General features: G+C 43.0%; 2 protein-coding genes across 2 annotated transcripts in view; both read left to right on the top strand.

Annotated features, from left to right (window-relative positions):
* The window catches only part of LOC109471797 (sushi, von Willebrand factor type A, EGF and pentraxin domain-containing protein 1-like), a 36,428-nt gene extending 20,736 nt beyond the window's left edge, over nucleotides 1-15,692 (top strand). The window contains exons 12-34 of the mRNA XM_019771151.1: nucleotides 4,356-4,532; nucleotides 4,691-4,867; nucleotides 5,095-5,271; nucleotides 5,449-5,625; nucleotides 5,762-5,938; nucleotides 6,105-6,281; nucleotides 6,417-6,593; nucleotides 6,765-7,063; nucleotides 7,386-7,653; nucleotides 7,873-8,040; nucleotides 8,176-8,283; nucleotides 8,506-8,541; nucleotides 9,015-9,331; nucleotides 9,680-9,947; nucleotides 10,319-10,489; nucleotides 10,883-10,960; nucleotides 11,325-11,452; nucleotides 11,832-12,002; nucleotides 12,394-12,664; nucleotides 13,009-13,194; nucleotides 13,599-13,701; nucleotides 14,077-14,125; nucleotides 14,620-15,692. Of these exons, the coding sequence (XP_019626710.1) occupies nucleotides 4,356-4,532; nucleotides 4,691-4,867; nucleotides 5,095-5,271; nucleotides 5,449-5,625; nucleotides 5,762-5,938; nucleotides 6,105-6,281; nucleotides 6,417-6,593; nucleotides 6,765-7,063; nucleotides 7,386-7,653; nucleotides 7,873-8,040; nucleotides 8,176-8,283; nucleotides 8,506-8,541; nucleotides 9,015-9,331; nucleotides 9,680-9,947; nucleotides 10,319-10,489; nucleotides 10,883-10,960; nucleotides 11,325-11,452; nucleotides 11,832-12,002; nucleotides 12,394-12,664; nucleotides 13,009-13,194; nucleotides 13,599-13,701; nucleotides 14,077-14,125; nucleotides 14,620-14,673 (3,914 nt within the window). The 3' untranslated portion in view covers nucleotides 14,674-15,692. The remainder of the gene's footprint in view (nucleotides 1-4,355; nucleotides 4,533-4,690; nucleotides 4,868-5,094; nucleotides 5,272-5,448; nucleotides 5,626-5,761; nucleotides 5,939-6,104; nucleotides 6,282-6,416; nucleotides 6,594-6,764; nucleotides 7,064-7,385; nucleotides 7,654-7,872; nucleotides 8,041-8,175; nucleotides 8,284-8,505; nucleotides 8,542-9,014; nucleotides 9,332-9,679; nucleotides 9,948-10,318; nucleotides 10,490-10,882; nucleotides 10,961-11,324; nucleotides 11,453-11,831; nucleotides 12,003-12,393; nucleotides 12,665-13,008; nucleotides 13,195-13,598; nucleotides 13,702-14,076; nucleotides 14,126-14,619) is intronic.
* A 1,643-nt stretch (nucleotides 15,693-17,335) lies between these two features.
* Nucleotides 17,336-19,013, top strand: part of LOC109471796 (sushi, von Willebrand factor type A, EGF and pentraxin domain-containing protein 1-like) — a 30,108-nt gene continuing 28,430 nt past the window's right edge. Inside the window, exon 1 of the mRNA XM_019771150.1 lies at nucleotides 17,336-17,596. Within this exon, the coding sequence (XP_019626709.1) occupies nucleotides 17,542-17,596 (55 nt within the window). The 5' untranslated portion in view covers nucleotides 17,336-17,541. The remainder of the gene's footprint in view (nucleotides 17,597-19,013) is intronic.

Here is a 19,013-nt window from a genome sequence, read left to right as displayed (position 1 = left end):
ATTACATTGTATTTTTGATAGCCTTTTGAAAATGTTTCTTGGTTGTAGGGTTGACATGTCCAACTCTGACGGCCCCAGTAAATGGAGCTCTGAGTCCTGCCGGAGCGAACTCCTACCAGGACGTGGTGACGTTCACCTGTGATCAGGGATACGGACTGAACGGAGCCTCTAGTGTGACGTGCCAGGCGGACCAAACATGGAGTGCACCTGTTCCAACTTGTAGAGGTCCGTGCATAGGCTTTCAGAAAAGGTTTTGTCTTTGAACACAATGCATTCAAAACGTCCAATAGTTGTTTTGATTGTCAACACTGAACTAACATACTGGTTACTTCTGTGTTCTAGCCAGCTTCTTTACGATAATTTTTGTTTTAGCGTTGGCATGTCCAACTCTATCGGCCCCCCAAAATGGAGCTCTGAGTCCTGCCGGAGCGAACTCCTACCAGGACGTGGTGACGTTCACCTGTAACCAGGGATACGGACTGAACGGAGCCTCTAGTGTGACGTGCCAGGCGGACCAAACATGGAGTGCACCTGTTCCAGGCTGCCAACGTAAGATGTGTTTCAAATTGATGCTAGAAAACAATTTGTACCAAATCATCCTTTAGATCCCTTTTTCTAGATATATATTTTGTACCACATGGTAAGGTTTAAGCATTGTAATGATCGATAAAAATACGACAAACAGTTATCACTATTGTTGGATATTGTTGGTTGATTTTAAGAACAAATATAGATATCGAAATGCTTCAAAACTAGAGGTGTACTATCTTTCCACTAGCTCAAGAATGTCCGACACTAACACCAATACCCAACGGAGCTCTTAGTCCAACCGGAGCGAACTCCTACCAGGACGTGGTGACGTTCACCTGTGACCAGGGTTACAGACTAGACGGTGCCTCCAGTACAACGTGCCAGGTGGACCAAACATGGAGCGAACCTGTTCCAACATGCAGACGTACGTACCTAGGGTCCTATAGATGTCGAATGTCACACGCACACGCATAATGTCGAATACCAGATTTGGCTTTGACATGGTACTAATATGGTTACAAAATTTATCCTATTCATATCTTTTTTTAATGTCTCTTGGTTTCAGCTTTGCCATGTCCAACTCTGACGGCTCCAGTAAATGGAGCTCTGAGTCCTACGGGAGCGAACTCCTACCTGGACGTGGTGACGTTCACCTGTAACCAGGGATACGGACTGAACGGAGCCTCCAGTGTGACGTGTCAGGCGGACCAAACATGGAGTGCGCCTGTTCCAACATGCCAGCGTAAGCCGTCTTTAAAACTGGTATTGTTAAGTATACGTAACGAGTGTCAAATGTTATTTGATACATCCTCGTCGTACATCGCATCAAATGACAAGTGCGTATCTTTCAAATGTTTGAAAAAAAAAGGCAGTTTGTAATTTGTTGTAAATAGAATTACTTGGGGTATCTAAAAATACTAGGTAGGATTCCTAATGGGTTCATGAATGTCATTTTAGCCGGACGATGCCCGACTCTGACGGCCCCAGTAAATGGAGCTCTGAGTCCTGCAGGAGCGAACTCCTACCAGGACGTGGTGACGTTCACCTGTGACCAAGGATATGAACTAGACGGAGCCTCGAGGACAACGTGCCAGGCGAACCAAGCATGGAGCGAACCTGTTCCAAACTGCCAAGGTAATTTGATCTAGCACTAATATTGTAAAGCAATGTTGTATCAAAAATTACTGTCTATTTCTCGTGACATATTGTATAAGATTGCAAGGACGCGTCATTTCGAAAGAAAAACATCAACAGTACATGTTGGTGGTACTGTAAGACACCTATCGTCCATTTCAAAAAGTAGATATTGTTTAAATTATTGCGGACTAAATTTATGCCATCGCTTTAGCCCTAGAATGTCCGACTCTGACGGCTCCAGTAAATGGAGCTCTGAGTCCTGCCGGAGTGAACTCCTACCAGGACGTGGTGACGTTCACCTGTGATCAGGGATACGGACTGAACGGAGCCTCCAGTGTGACGTGCCAGGCGGACCAAACATGGAGTGCACCTGTTCCAACTTGCAGAGGTGCCTACTTAGGTTTTGTCTTTGAATACAATGCATACAAAATTTTAAATACTTATTTTAATTTTTGATACTGAATTAATAAACAGATTACATTGTATTTTTGATAGCCTTTTGAAAATGTTTCTTGGTTGTAGGGTTGACATGTCCAACTCTGACGGCCCCAGTAAATGGAGCTCTGAGTCCTGCCGCAGCGAACTCCTACCAGGACGTGGTGACGTTCACCTGTAACCAGGGATACGGACTGAACGGAGCCTCCAGTGTGACGTGTCAGGCGGACCAAACATGGAGTGCACCTGTTCCAACATGCCAACGTAAGATGGGTTAAAACATTATTATTGTTATCCAATGTCTACTTCTGGCTGTAAGAGGTTGTTTGGAGTGAACCTGTTCCAACTTGCCAACGTAGGGTGTACTTGAAGTGATGTTGTAAAAGTGGTGTTTATCAAGTTTTACTTAATTGTTTTGCATATGCCCTGATTGATATCTAATTATTTATCGTAAAACAATAGATTCCTAAATGGTTTATGAAGTTTTTCCAGACAGTTGTTTCCTGTCTTCTATTGCTGTATTGCAATGAGTAGTATACTTGATTGTAAAAGCATTTAGCCTTCGGGCATGATTTTGCAAATAAAGTTGTTTAAAGTTTATGATAAAAACCGTACCACCGTTTAACTAGCTCGACAATGTCCGACGCTAACCCAACTATCTAATGGAGCTCTGAGTCCCACCGGAGCAAACTCCTACCAGGACGTGGTGACGTTCACCTGTAACCAGGGATACAGACTGGACGGAGCGTCTAGTACGACGTGCCAACAGGACCAAACATGGAGCGAACCGGTTCCAACATGCAGAGGTACGTAGATGTAGATAGGTTTTTATTAAAAAGTTTTCCAAGCAAATAGAGAGCATACAAAATGTCAAATTGTTGCTTTGATTTTTGTAGGTATTAAACTAGCTAGTTATATAGTATTTTACTCATCATTATTACAATGTTCTTTTTTTGTTTTAGCGTTGCAATGCTCGGCTCTGTCGGCCCCAGTAAATGGAGCTTTGAGTCCTGCCGGAGCGAACTCCTACCAGGACGTGGTGACGTTCACCTGTGACCAGGGATACGCACTTGACGGTGCCTCCAGAGTGACGTGTCAGGCGGATCAAACATGGAGCGGCACAATTCCAACCTGCCAACGTAAGATGTTAAAGCGGTCTCTTGTAAATGAACCGAACTTTACTTTCTGCACTGTATGAGTAGGGCGCATCTTTCAAACGAAAATGGGCAAATAGTCATTGGCTGTAGGATATCCCTTTGATGTGTAAAACACATATAGTATATTAAATTCCTAATGACCTCATAACTTTGATTATCGTTCCAGCTGGACAATGCCCAACTTTAACTGCTCCAATAAATGGAGCTCTGAGCCCTACCGGAGCAAACTCCTACCAGGACGTGGTGACGTTCACCTGTGACCAGGGATACGGACTGAACGGAGCCTCTAGTGTGACGTGCCAGGCGGACCAAACATGGAGTGCACCTGTTCCAACTTGCCAACGTAAGATGTGTTTAGAATTAATATTGTTGAGCAATGTCTGTCGAACCTTACTTCGTACATCTGCTTCAGAAGCTGTATTGATGACCAGCGACGAAATTTTCTAATGTTCTAAAATGGAAATACATTAGCGCGCGGTAGGACATGTCCTAGCTAACTGTGTTGTTTATAATTCCCCAAACAATCCATATCAGGATATGTTTTGTAACTGAAATTCAGCAGAAAAAACTGAAAAGTTCCCGATAACTCTGTATCCCATTGGCTAAACCCAACCGCTATAAAAAAACAGTCCAATTCCATACTTTACTCACCTATTGAATAAATACGCCTGTTAAAATCTCCCAACAGCAATACATTAATTATTACATCAATTATTACAGCCTAAGTATTAAGAAATGTTCCATATTCTTTAATTTCTTTTAATGTAATTTTATACATGTTTTGAATTACTTGTAATGATACTTAAGATGCTAGCCTTTTATTTGATCGTTGTTACTTCGTTCTAGTACATTGTACATTGTACATCCCTGCATTTATCCCCCCGGGAATGAACATGCAATAAAGATCCAATGATAATGTTAAGATGCCTAGAGTGCGCAATTCAGTGTCTGTGCAGAACAGCAGATGACGCCGCCATGTATTTCATTGCGAGTGAATTAAGTCAACAATAAACTCAATATAAACTACTATGTCATAATAACATATATATTTCCAAAGAGTTCCTGATGCTAACTATATTTGGATTATTCTTTCAGCTCGACAATGCCCAAGGCTGGCATCACTACCTAATGGGGCTCTAAGTCCCGTCGGAGCGAACTCCTACCAGGACGTGGTTACGTTTACGTGTAACCAGGGGTACAGACTGGACGGAGCCTCCAGGATAACGTGCCAGTTGGACCTAACATGGAGCGAACCTGTTCCAACATGCAGAGGTACGTTTGTTAGGTTTCATTAAGAAAATGTTTCAATGACTGCAATGTATGTAAATATCAAACACAAACTATAGTTGTTTTAAATTCTAATCACGATGTACTTAACTGATTACAGTGTTCTCTATACATCCCCTTTTAATGTTTTCTTTTTGTGTTAGCATTGCCATGTCCAACTCTGACGGCCCCAGTAAATGGAGCTCTGAGTCCTACCGGAGCGAACTCCTACCAGGACGTGGTGACATTTACCTGTAACCAGGGGTACAGACTGGAGGGAACTTCTAGTTTGAGGTGCCAGGCGGACCAAACATGGAGCGGTCCTGTTCCAAACTGTCAACGTAAGATGTACTTGAACTCAATATTTGTAACTCCCTTGACAAAGTAATGTGTATCAAATCTTACTCAACGATTTGCTATGAATCGCGTCAGAGAACAAGCCTCTCTTTTTGCAAATGTTTGAAAAAAGGCAAATAGCCATTTTCTGTAGGTGATCGTTTGGAGTATCTTTAGAGCATACCCCATTGACAGTTAAGAGTTCTTGACGTATGTTTTACCACCGGTTTAGGCGGGCAGTGTCCGACTCTATCACCCCCATCAAATGGAGCTCTGAGTCCCGCCGGAGCGAACTCCTACCAGGACGTGGTGACGTTCACCTGTGACCAGGGATACAATCTAAACGGAGCCTCTAGTGTGACTTGCCAGGCTGACCAAAGATGGAGCGAACCAGTTCCAACGTGCCAACGTAAGATGTATTTAAACGTTGATATTGTGACTGAATGTGTTTTGAATCTTGCCCTTTGCGTCTACAATCGACTGCACTCTACAACCAAATGTCAAGCGCATATTATTCAAATGTAAAAAAATATGTTCATTCATTCATTCAATTATTTGTTCATTCATTCATTCTATCATGTTTTAGCCCGACGATGTCCGACGCTGACCCAACTAGCCAATGGAGCTCTAAATCCTGCCGGAGCGAACTCCTACCAGGACGTCGTGACGTTCACCTGTAACCAGGGTTACAGACTGGACGGAGCGTCTAGCACCATATGCCAGTTGGACCAAACATGGAGCGAACCAGTTCCAACATGCAGAGGTACTTATATTTTAAGCTAAGAAAATAGCTTTTCCTTCGAATATAATGCCTGAAAAATATGACATTATAGTTGTTTGGACTTCAAGATACTGAACCTCTTACTCTTGAGATTCTCATTACGTTTTTCTGCTTCTAGCGTTGCCTTGTCCGACTCTGACGGCTCCAGTAAATGGAGCTCTGAGTCCCGCCGGAGCGAACTCCTACCAGGACGTGGTGACGTTCACCTGTAATCAGGGTTACAGACTAAGTGGAGCCTCCAGATTGACGTGCCAGGCGGACCAAACGTGGAGTGGCCCCATTCCAACCTGCCAGCGTATGATTCATTTGAAATTGACATCTTAACATGATTTAGCGAATCTTACTCGATACATGTTTAAATGATCGAAAAAAGCACCCAGGGTCAATATCTTGGCCTCTTACGCAATGTAACAACGTAGATTCCCACATGGTTTATGGGTAAAGTTGTGCTATCGTTTCAGGCCGACAATGTTCTGCACTGGCAGCCCCAGTAGATGGAGCTCTGAGTCCAGTTGGAGCGAACTCCTACCAGGACGTGGTGACGTTCACCTGTGACCAGGGATACGGACTGAACGGAGCCTCTAGTGTGACGTGCCAGGCGGACCAAACATGGACTGCTCCTATTCCAACTTGCCAACGTAAGATAACTGATGAAGTATCTATACTATTTTTTTTCCTTTGCACTATTGCATTGGTGTTTCATTTGATATCTAATAAATGGTCAGAACTATACATGTAGTTATTGACACTGTGTATCACATTTATGTTTATAGCTGTTCAGTGCCCGTCATTAATAGCCCCAGCATTTGGAACATTACGTCCTATCGGCGCCAACTCATATCAGGACGTGGTGCACTTCACTTGTAACGAGGAATATCAACTAGACGGAGCGTCCAGTACTACCTGCCAAGCTGACCGGACATGGAGCGAGCCAGTTCCAGATTGCAGAGGTGCGTACAGGAATTCTTTACCAATGTTTAGTCATCTTCTAGATTTACACCATATGCTTTATCATAGTTATTTTACGTTCGCAGTTGTGGAATTCCTTAACTAAATTATTGGCCCTAGCATGCCGGCCTCTAATATTACCTTCCAAGCAACGTGACCGATGTTTTCTGTAGAGGAGCCCTGTGACCGCCTGGACCGAGAGGGTTGGGACCTGGTCTTCCTTCTGGACAGCTCTGGAAGCGTGGATCAGTCCTTCCTTGATGCCAAGAGCTTCACCAGAGAGACAATCGCCGGGCTCATTGACAGCGACGGTGTTACCCACATAGGACTGGTGCAGTACAACGAAAACCAGCAGACGGCGTTCAACCTCAACCAGTATCAGACCAAGGCTGATATCCTCTCTGCTGTTGACAACATCAACTATCTAGGTGGAGGCACCTACACGGGAAGAGCAATCCACTTTGCTCGACAGGTTCGCAAAGGATTTTGTAGTTAACAGTTTCTTTTCCTGTTCACGTCTTTTATTTCATTGAAAATGGCTTGAATATTTGTTGTCGAGGTCTGTTGAAATCTATCTGGAATAGGCTTTTCTTTTCGATACAATATGCTCACTAGGTACATAAACAACCAAAGAGGAATTTGCTAAAACTTGCAGAAAATTTAATAAGGATGAAGACCTTTATTGTACAGTTATTACTTTATTGTTGAAATTCATACCTGAAATATACATAGAAAGCTAACATACTGTGGTACTTTCGGCTTCCTCATATCTTTTATTTGTTCCTCAATTACAGGTATCCTTCGGAGCGGACAGTGGGAACCGCGCCAACCGCCCCGATGCGTTGGTCGTACTGACTGACGGCGTGTCCTTTGATCCCGTGGCGTACGCCGCTCAGTCTGCCAGACACCAGGGCATAACAGTCTTTGCAATTGGTATGGGAACAACAGTGGACAGGGACACGTTGGATCAAATCGCAGGAAATCCGCAAAACGTTCTTCAAGTTTCGGACCCGGGATCTCGCGCCCAGGTCATTAAATCGTTGAAGAGATGGCTGTGCAGAGGTTAGTTTTCTTAACCCTCTCATGTATCCATGAACCGTTACTGTCTACTTTAGTGGTTAATACATCGCAGTATCTGTACGAAATTTGGGTGCCTAAATGTATTTGCAATACGAACAATGTTCTTTGATTACAATGGTTTGTAACGGCGACAACCATCGTAAACTTTGTATGTACGAGAGCCTGCATTCTTAGTTGATTTACTACGATTTATCATTCTAGCGGCTTACTGTGGAGATCCAGGTGCACCAACAGATGGCATCCGACAGGGCACATTCTACCAGGGAGGACAGGTGGACTTCAGCTGTCACGACGGTTACACTCTTGTCGGTGAAACCTCCATCACATGTCAGTGGAGTACGTGGAGTAGCGATGTTCCCGTTTGCAGAGGTAGGTTTGTGTTTTTTAGGTCTCATCACATCAATACTGACATTTCACCGGTTGTACATTGTCGGTCCTGAAGAGCAACAGTAAACTCGGTACAAACGAATGGATAACCTTGTCCCCTATTGAATTGTCTTACAGTTGGCGGTCCATGTAGCCCCAATCCATGTCAGAATGGAGGACAATGTTTTCAGACTGTTAATTCCTACCGCTGTCAATGTTCCAATGGATACTGGGGTCCCACATGTGGTAAGTTAGATTTGGCATCTTAATATAATAAAAACATCTTACGCAACAGGCCATTATCGCTGTGCATTTCAGCTTTGGAAATAGTTGACTATTAGAAGAATTCTACCCGGGATTTGACTACAATTTCTGTAATCTGAAATGTTAATCGTGTATTTAACAATCTGTCAATGGTGATAAAGGATCTAATGTCCGAATAATGAACAATTCTGACGTCTTCCACAGCTTTCCGACCGACGATTCCAGTTACTCGCCCGGCAGGTCAGTGCATCACGTTGCATTTGCATATGTTCTCCACTCGCGCATACAGCCACCTGGGCAGAGATTCCATGTAATTCTAGTGCTAGTGGTTGATATAACCCATTTTTTCATTCACACTATAAATGTTCCATAACGTGTAAAACTTGCCTATATGTGTGTTTCTAGACACTGTACAATGAGAATGTGCCTTTAGCGTCAATCATCAAACGAGAAAAATATGCCAGTTACGACAAGCCATTTTGATTAATTATAACATCGTAGATCGTAGTTCAGTATCGTCCTAGCTACTATTGATAAAGATAACGAGTAGGATGAAAAACAATTGCTTTATAACGTATCAGTATTTATTTATTTCCGTCATATTTATACAGCGTAGAGTGCCAGTATATTTGTCAGAGTACTCGCGATTTGACCGCAACTGACCCGAGAATACCTGCTAATTCTGATGACGAAATGTGATCCATTTTCCACAGGTTTCACGACTCGTGTCAGAATTAGAGACAGACTCAACCATGGCGGCTGGGACCTGATCCTCCTTCTGGACAGTTCGACAAGCTTGGGGCAGTCCAACTTCGAAAAAGTGAAGCAATACGCCAAAGACATAGTGGATGGCTTACCACTCTCCACCGAAGCCACGCGCATCGGTCTGGTACAGTACAGTGACACCCCTAGTGACGTAGTCTTTCTGAAAGATTACGAAAATAAGATGAAGATATCAGAAGCCATCGATGACCTCAGCTACCTCGGTGGGGCAACGTTTACCGGAGAAGCCATTGATCACACCAGGACGGTATGATTCACTGTATTTTGACAATCTCTTTATGTAGATTTTGTAGTAAGGGATGTGACCATGCACTTGTGCATTTTGGGGACGAATTTCTAAGACTTATTATTACAGGCAATGTCTTATATACTGTCCTATATTCATATGTCAATGTATGATTGAATTTTGTCCTTTATCATTATATTGGAGTGAATTCTGGTATATATGGCAAGCATGCGCATATGTATCTATATGATATATTTCTTATGTATCTATGTGATTGCTTTACCTACATTTATGTCTTTTGCGAATGAACGACTGCAGACTACAGAGGGGAATGAAGTTGCCTGACTCCGTCAAATGTTATCGTTGCAGATCAGCTTTGCCCCGAGCAATGGAAACAGAGAAGGTGTTCCGGACGCGCTGGTCGTCTTGACGGACGGAAAGTCAAGTGACGACATTTCTTTCCCCTCCTTGTCGACTCGGCAAAAGGGCGTCAATGTTTTCGTCATCGGCGTTGGAGACGACCTGGACAGAGAAACGTTACAGGGCATCGCTGGAGATCCGGAGAAGGTTCTTCCTGTCCCTGACGATGATGCTCTGCCCGGTGCCAACACCAAACTCGTCAACTGGTTAAACAGAGGTGAAAACCTATCGCAAGTCCTTTTTTTTCGTTGATTTGGGCTCCTAGATTTTGATGATATTTCTGGAGGAAAGGACATGTAATTGCGATAACTACGTAGCATATAGTGTCAATTGCAGATGTTTATAAAATAGATTTTGACATGGCATCTTATACACACCAATATACAGAGGCCTTTTATATCATTGTATCATGTTTCTTAAAACTTGGTCTTGTCGCTGAATGTTTCAACATTCAAAATAATTATAGGATGGGACGTTTACTTTTGCTATGATGCATTGCAAACCCATTCAACGGTTGGAACGGATTAAAGCTAATGAATAAATAAAGGGAAAATTTTTTGTAATCATGCAATTTTGTCTTCTCTGTAGCTGTGGAATGCAGGGATCCAGGCATGCCGCTGAACGGCATCAGACGCGGTTCCTTCTTCCAAGGCGGGCAGGTGGACTACAGCTGCAATGATGGTTATGCCGTCGTTGGGGACGCACGCATCAGGTGTCAAGAAGACGGCAGGTGGTCTGGAGATGCTCCGCTCTGCAGATGTAAGCTTTATTTATCTATTCATCAATCTTTATACGTATTGGAATTCCCCTCAGACGATCTGAGAAACGCAAAAGATAGTAACGCACAATAAAGACACAAAACACCTGACGGACATGCAGCCACTCTCTCATTGGTCTAACCACAAATTGCCATTGCAATTGTTATGTGGTTGATCATCAGGATCGGTCTATTCAGCGTGCCTTGTGTACTAGATGTGAAGTCGACTACACACTGCTTACCATTCTATAAGTAACTGATGAACGAAATGCCTTTTGTTTAGTAAACATTATATTGTCATTGTCTATCTGACAGTCGATCAGACATGGAAATACATACAGTGCTTAAGCAGTTGAATAGGACAAGATATCAATTGACGACATATCATTTTCTAGTGGGTGATCCATGCAGCCCTAACCCGTGCCCAAGCGGACTGCAGTGTGTAGCAACCATCGACTCCCATCGCTGCGAAGGTAAAACCTATTCAAGAAACAATTAGTATGTAAAGAGCATATACACAAACTGAATCGTTTTTTTCTTTTGATGACATGTAATTCAAATTTTTTAAATCCTCTAGCTTTCCATTAATAACAATAATCTTCATTGAATATCATTCATGGTATAAAGCGCTAAATTCAAATATGAACACACGTTGTCTGAAAGGCATAAAACACTTGACGGAAGTTGATGGAATTGGATGGGAAATCACAATTTTAAGAGTCACTCGAATTCTCCGTAATTTATCCAGTAGTAGAGTTTGATTTGTCTTTGAATATTGTTTACCTGGATGTCTAACCTTCATCAGCGTAACAGGTACTAATGGTTTTACCCGAACAGATCCTGACGCCCGTGACCGTGATGTTGGCTGGGACGTCGTGTTCCTGGTGGACAGCTCCGGCAGTCTGGACGGGCCTGACTTCGCCTCGGCAAAGACTATAATCCAGAACATCGTCAGTCGTCGGCAGGTGATCTGTTACATGATACTTTATTGCTTTGTTTCAACACAACAGAAACACTCACCATGGATTTTAGTCGATCTCGTCGACCTTCGTTAGACGTCTGATTCACTGCGCAGTGAATCAGATGGACTGAAATCCATGGTTAGAGTTTCTGTTGTGATGGAGCCGTTTTCTGCCCACGACAAACATTCTCAAATATTACAAATGTGAACTGTAATTGCCAACACAAGAAATTGGACTCACCCAAATGACTTCTTTCATAATGACTTCTACCAACACAGATGAACTTTCAAGATAATCCTCAAATATTACTTCATGTCCAAACATTTTAAAATATACTAAACGCTTTCACCCATAACAATTTTTTAACATAAACCGTCGACAGGACCCCCAGGGCAACACTCGCTACGGCCTCATGCAGTTCAGCGACATCACCCGGAAGGAGTTCGACCTGAACGACTTCTCTGAGAAGGAGGAGGTTCTAGACGCCATACGGGGGATCCAGCAACTTGGCGGAGGAAGCTTCGTAGGAAATGCCATGGATGCTGCCCGACAGGTATTGTTGTCTCATTTACTCTAAGTAGACCTACACAAGTCAAGGACGAAACATAGCAGTGTACTTTACCTAATTAGAAGGACGTGATATCGATGGACGTGATTTGTCGAAGTCGCAGAGTGTTATTGTCGTTGATATGTTAAGTTTCTTTTGTGTATGTGACCCTGCCTTTAATTCATGAAACATACACAAAGAAACATACGAGGACAAGTTAAAACTTGTATACGCGCCGTCTCCAAACAGGGAAAAGTGCATTTATAACAAAATATGAACATGACAAAACATGTACAAGACGCAGCCCACCATGACACATTCAAGAGTGCTCTCACCATCGCCAGAGATGGAAGGATAGGAGGTTACTTGACTATGACTACATACCTTTCAATTGCAGGATAGCTTTGCCTCCACCAGCGGCAACCGGCCGGGCAGTCCCGACGCGCTGGTCCTAGTGACAGACGGGCGGTCTGACGACGCCATGGAGTTCGCCGCTCAGTCCGTTCGGCACGAGAACATCTCCATATTCGCTATCGGCATAGGAGACAACGTGGACCAGGGGAGACTGGAGATGATCACGGACGACCCCCAGAAGGTTCTGTACGTTACCGGTGGGCAACAGAGCGCCACGGCTGCAACAAACAGGCTAGAACAGTGGTTTAGTGGAGGTGATGTTTAGATATTCACTTTACAATGGCTAATGGTAAATCTGGGGCCACAGTGTAGCGTGTTTGTAACAATTAAAATGTTGGTTTTTATATTGAGTTAAGCAATTGAAATTTTTTTAATTTGTCCAAATTATTATTTTTTTGCATCAATTAATTATTTCTACCAGTCAAAGATCTAGAAATCTCGACAGAAACAAAAGATTCACAAGTTGTCAATGCCGTGGCATTACGGTGTTATTAAACTGATGATTTAAGAAGTTCCAACTCAATCACGTATCAGACCACTAAAGGTTTGGGGCCTTTCGTCTAAAGTTAGCATGGACTTGAATGTACCCATGTTACAGGCACACATTGCGAGGACCCGGGAGCACCGACAAACGGGTCCCGGCGCGGCACGTCTTTCCAGGGCGGCGACGTGGACTTCAGCTGTGACGACGGCTTCACTCTGAACGGGGTGACCCGCATCACCTGCCAGGCGGACGGCACGTGGACTGACGACGTGCCAACGTGCACGGCAGTCGGAGGAGCGGGTGAGAAAACTACTAGTACTCTTAATAATGCGTATAGAAGGCAGTAAGGTCCGCACAGCTCAAGCGATGTTAATGTGTAATAGCGTGTTGTGCGGTCGATGAAGCAGGTGAGAAAACTACGCTGAATGATTGAATATCAAAAATTCTTTATTCACAACCACCTGTTTAACTCTTCCAAGATCCGACGTTTCGATGACCGTCATCAGGGCAAATATGACTGCTTCACTGTACACTGAAGCTAGGTATTACTGGTTCATTGTGTCTAGAGTTGCAGCATATATAAAGTATGACCTCCAATGTAACTTGTAACGCATACTGTATTTTAGGTCTTGTTCCATTATACACAAGACAATAGTTATGGGTAAAGTCGATGAGATTTTCTATAATTTTGACTGATCCCTCAGCTGGCGGCGGGCTCGGTATCCCTGTCGCTGCGCTGGCGGCGCTGCTGTGTCTGCTCGGGCTCCTGCTCCTGGCGGGCTGTATCGCCTTGTGCTGCAGCAGACAGTAAGTTTGTCTTATATACACCGTTTAAACAATACATTTAAACAAACACAAAAAATATGCAACGGGAAACCGAGGCGAATAAATGGAATAATGATATAGAAACTGCTGTAGTGGATCGGCGGTAAGTGGATGAGGCGTTGAGGTTTTTCATGTTGTTCTATGTGGGTGATTTTATGCTAAAAGCACCTGAAGATGCATGTAGTATAAAATATTGCAACAAAGCTAAAACTAGCTTAGAAGGATCCAAAAGCTATAATAAAAAACATATAAAAAGCTATAATAAAACAAGAAATTTACAACAATAACGGGGATACTATTTATATGTGTAAAAGAAAAGGGACAGGTACCCAGTGACATTACAACATTTGTCAACAGCACTTCGTATGCACCGGCGGCAGCAATGGCGGCTCCCATCGAACCAAAGGTAAGGTAAAGCCATACTGTGTAGGTGACACTCACACGAGCATTAAGTATTGATTTCCTACGAAAACTGACAGAAGGGTGGTAGTTATCGTTTATCGCACTCTGGTCCAATCTTTGCTCAGAAGGAGCCATTGGGTAGGATTTGAAAATAATCTGTAAAAAAATGTCACAAAACTAGAAGAGACGAAGTTAGAAACAAAGATGTCATGAATCCTTGTAAATGAGACACAAAAACGTGTCAGGACTAAATATGCTGCTACTCTCGAATCAAATATGGGGACTCCTTTTTGTCCAGCCCCACCCCGCCCCCAAAGAATAAATATGAATAAAAACATTCTAAAAATCATATCATTATATCGTACATTTCTCCACTATTTTGCAACTTTCATGGTAGTCATAATCGTTTGTTTGACTGTGTCTGTTTTTGTTTCTTTTCACGTATCCCCCTTGCGGTTATTCTACGTACGACACTCACTCGAACAACACATGTACAAGGCCAAGGGGTCGGAGTCCCAAGTGGCCATAATAGACTTCGTCGGAAACCCCTAGCGACGAAACGGACCTCAGTCGCCGCTCTTGTTTCAAAAGTTATTATTAAGCGATTGATAATTCAAAGGACAAACGTAATTCTCATACGTAGATATCAATATAGAGAGAAAGATAGAGAAATGTCTTAATAATAATAAATAACAATAATAATTTTGTTCACATTTGGCAGCCCGTGGGCTTAACATGCCACAGTTAAAGCTGATAAAATAGCTACATGGGCTGCAGAATGTTAGACACTTTAGACAATTTACCCGAAACGCATTTCAGTTCCTGATTATTGTTTTATTGTATACGTGGTGAAGTAGTGTTCACTTTCATTTGTTAGTTTTCGAACTAGTATTATACCGGGTAGTGCGATTGTTCGTGTACTATGTTGCTAATACTCAGTATGAGAATTTAGAGTTCATGACATAACCACTTTGTGAATGTAATTTCTCATGGCTCAGCACCATGTACGAGTATATGTTGTACGTGCGTCAACTGTCCCCCTGCAGAGATAATTATACATATAGATATATTTAGAAGGTTCTCTTCCACCCTTGGTGCCCTGTAGGACGACTGGTTGTGTGAGTGAGGCTCGTCTCTACCTGGCTTTTGTCCTACCCGTGAAGAGCCCAAAGCTACGCAATAGGGCGCCGTTCAAGTTAATTGGCAGTTAACATTGTGACGTCTAAAATGGAAGCACCATGTATGGAGGTGTGACAGGTCTTCGGCCTTTCGGGCGAACGTATAATTAGCGGTCGGACAACCCCGCCCTCCACAGCCTTTATTCAGCACTACAGACCTATTAGATACACTAATTTGACCCTGAAGCAATTGATAATCAATTAAGCTAGAAAACCGTCCAAACGCAGAATACTTGGTTATCGTAGATAACCACTCCTGTCTGATGTTCACGTTAAACCGTGTTTATACCTAAAATACTCTATCCTATCTATTTTTGTGACTTTGGAATCTGTTTCTCACGTTGCTAACACATTCACTTACATATGTTCATAATGTTCAAATAAATAGACATATCACAGACGTCTTTGTTGTTATAAACTCATTTCGATTACTAATCTTTTTCACAACTCGTTGGTAAGCTATTCTAATGCAGTGGCATGTTCTACTCATTGTCTCTTTATCCATTATCATTTACAGTACATAGATGCTGTAAAAGATAAGTAGCGCACACAGAAGTCTCTGTCACGTCATGCTTATGGAATGCTATCTGAATCTGTCGGACAATAGTAGGAATACCATCGTAATAGTGGTAGTTACTATGGCATGTATAGCTGCAGGGTTCAAAGGTATCTTTACACACTTGATCTTTTGTATGACTGATATGTCCCTGTCACACATAGCTGAATATGGCCTCCCGAACTCCCGCTAACCATGATTTTGAGTAGGTCGGGAGCAGGGTCGGTTGTGGTTGTCTAGTGTTCGGCGAGGTTCTTCGGCTCCACCCGGCGAATGCTTAAAACATTCTAGTGTGGACGGAAGGTTCGGCCATGTTTGGCCGGTGGTTGGCTGATGTTCGCTGTTGTAGTAAATGGGTATTATATATGTAAGGACCGGCATGGCACTACCATTACTACACAGGCAGTGCTCCCAACCCCACCAACTATCTGACAACTAACTCTCTGCCAATGCTATGGCTATAATTAACGCTTACACTATTTAACGCTGAGTTAAGTATTTGTTCATGAGTGATTTAGCACATTGAACAGGGGAAGACCCTCCCTATTGCAATCTAGGCTTTTCTAGTCTACATACCAGGCTTACCTATGAAGTACAAATACTACGTAATTGGGTTGTAAAGACTAGACACCCAGGCGAATGAAACGTCGTGTGCAACACATAGAGTGACGTACAGAGTGACTTCGCTGTCTACGTTCGTATATATGATCTACATTCGTATGTAGACAACGAGTTACCGCATTGTTTGACCTATCCCATGCCTGCACCATGTCACCAACCTTGTAACCGTTGACATCATAATCGTTCGCGCCAAAACATATGCCCATCTTTGGGCAGACTTGGGTGTAACCCAACTTTGGGTGTAACCGTACAGAAGGGCAAAAGATCGTCCTCAATTATCGCACCTGGCGCTTGGCGGTAATGAGCGTTAATTCACAATTCTGCACGCTACAATGGACATGACTCAACAAGTCAAGACTGTATCGTTGTACGTTTGGTAAAAAGTGGATTTTTGGACAAAAGATGTAAATCCAATGACAGTACAGATCGGTACAGGGAATGGCCTGCGCTTTTCACTTTATTGATACCTGAGTTTTTTTACCAACAAGATACCTAGTAAATCACATGGTCGGATAAAAAGCTATCGGACGAACAAACGTTTTGCAACGGACCTACATTTTAGGTAGCTTGGTTACCAAACCTATTTAAGATGCCGATTCCCTTTCGTCCTCTCCGCAGAAAGCGGAGCTGAGAGGACGAAAGAGACTCAGCATCTAAAATAGGTTTGGTAACCAAGCTAAATCTTAGGAAAAAAAGAAATATCGTAATTCTTTTCTAGGTTAAATGTCCATGCACTCTCTTATGTTCTGTCGCCAGGCTTAATTTTTTCGACTTTTTGCAAAACCATAGTTGTGGTCCACGCCCAATTAACTTTTGGGCGTGCATGCTCTGATCTTGTCTCACCGGGTACGTAGTTAAGTTCAGACGTTCACACGAGACAGCGCCCGTCCACGGCGAATTTCTGCGCGCTCCTTCTCTAGTCTGAGCGTCAGTCGGCCACCGACGAAGTCCGCCTTGGCACACGGTGCCTCTCTAGAGAGCCAAAGATATCAGTTTTTCTAGTTGTGAAACGGATTTCGTTCACTTTTGGAAAAAAAAAGCCGGGTTTGGAGTTCGGCGTACAACATGAAGAGTGCCCTCGGGCTTGTCAGCGCCGTTCTGGCGGCTAATGTGTACATGGGTGAGTACCTCATCTGATCACACGGTCTCACACAACAGATTTATGCGGGTAGTATCTGATGTTAGAGTATTCGCTTGTAAGTGAACGTTTCCATTTACATGTGCGTAAGATGTGCTATTCTAATGTATACAAAGACTTTAGGATGTGAATTACGTTGAAGCGACACTTAATCGAAGAACTACAAATTACTGCGTTGTGATAATTTTATAGGGTCTATGCTACATGTGTATCGATTATTACTGATTTCTATTGATTATTAAATGTTTTAGATGTACGGAATGTACTATCTCGGTGTGAATATAGGCGCCTTTCTGGACGTTTTGTATGAAGATATGACGCTCTATTGTTTGGCAAGAATGTTCTAGGTGTGGTTCCGATTGCGTACGTATTTTGGGTTGGGCATGGTAGGGTTCCCAAAATACCACATATCACTCTAATTGCAATCAAATCACTGCGTCATTCACATGAAAACTTAACTATTATTAGATTTTGATGATTTTGATTCAAGGCCCAGGTATCTATGTTCGTTGTCGACACGTTCTTCGTAGTGTTAGCATGTATTTTCATCGTGTTGTCACATTTCGGTCACGGTGACCTTGAAGGTCAATTGAATGACAAAACACTAGTTGACGTCGTAGTTTCAGCTTGTATAGTACCGCCAGTGTTGTGTTGTCACCATCCGACCTTTCAGTTAGCATGACCCTAAGGTCAACCAAATAAAAAAACACCGGTCGACGCGTTCGATTTAGCGCGTATTTTCATCGTGTTGACGCATTTCGGTCACGGTGACCTTGAAGGTCAGTCAAATGACAGAACACTAGTTGACGTGTTCGTCATAGTTTTACCATGTATATAGCACCGCCAGTGTTGCCACCATCCGACCTTTCAGTAACCATGACCTCAAAGATCAATCAAATAGAAAAAAAATCGACGGGTCGGCCCATTCGATTTAGCATGTACAATGTATTTTCATCGTGTTGCCGCCTTCCGGTCAATGAAAGGTCGATCAAAGATAGAACATTGGTCGACGCGTCCGTCGTAGTTCTAATATGTACAGTACCGTGTTGCCACATCTAGCCAGCCCTAGCTTCAAAAGTCAAGCAAAAAAAATCACAAGTCGACGCTTACGGGCGCTTACGCCGTGTATAGTCACATTTTACTACGGTGACCTCACAGTAGCCGGGAAACCTAAAAAGTTAATCAAATGACAGAACACTCGTCGACCCGCCCGTCGTAGTTCAGTTATCTGTACTACCGTGTTGCCTCATTTCGGTAGTAGTCATAGTCACAAAGGCCAATCACATAGAAGAACACAAGTCCACGCGTCCGCCGTAGTCTTAGTTAACGTTCACTTCAGTATTATTTTACCACATTTTAGTAGTCGTGATCTCAAAGGTTAAGCAACTGAAAGATTCCT

Source organism: Branchiostoma belcheri, unplaced genomic scaffold, assembly GCF_001625305.1.
Source record: "Branchiostoma belcheri isolate BF01 breed outbred unplaced genomic scaffold, Haploidv18h27 scaffold26, whole genome shotgun sequence".
Taxonomy (NCBI): Eukaryota; Metazoa; Chordata; class Leptocardii; order Amphioxiformes; family Branchiostomatidae; genus Branchiostoma; species Branchiostoma belcheri.
This window is presented reverse-complemented; position numbering and strand designations above follow the sequence as displayed.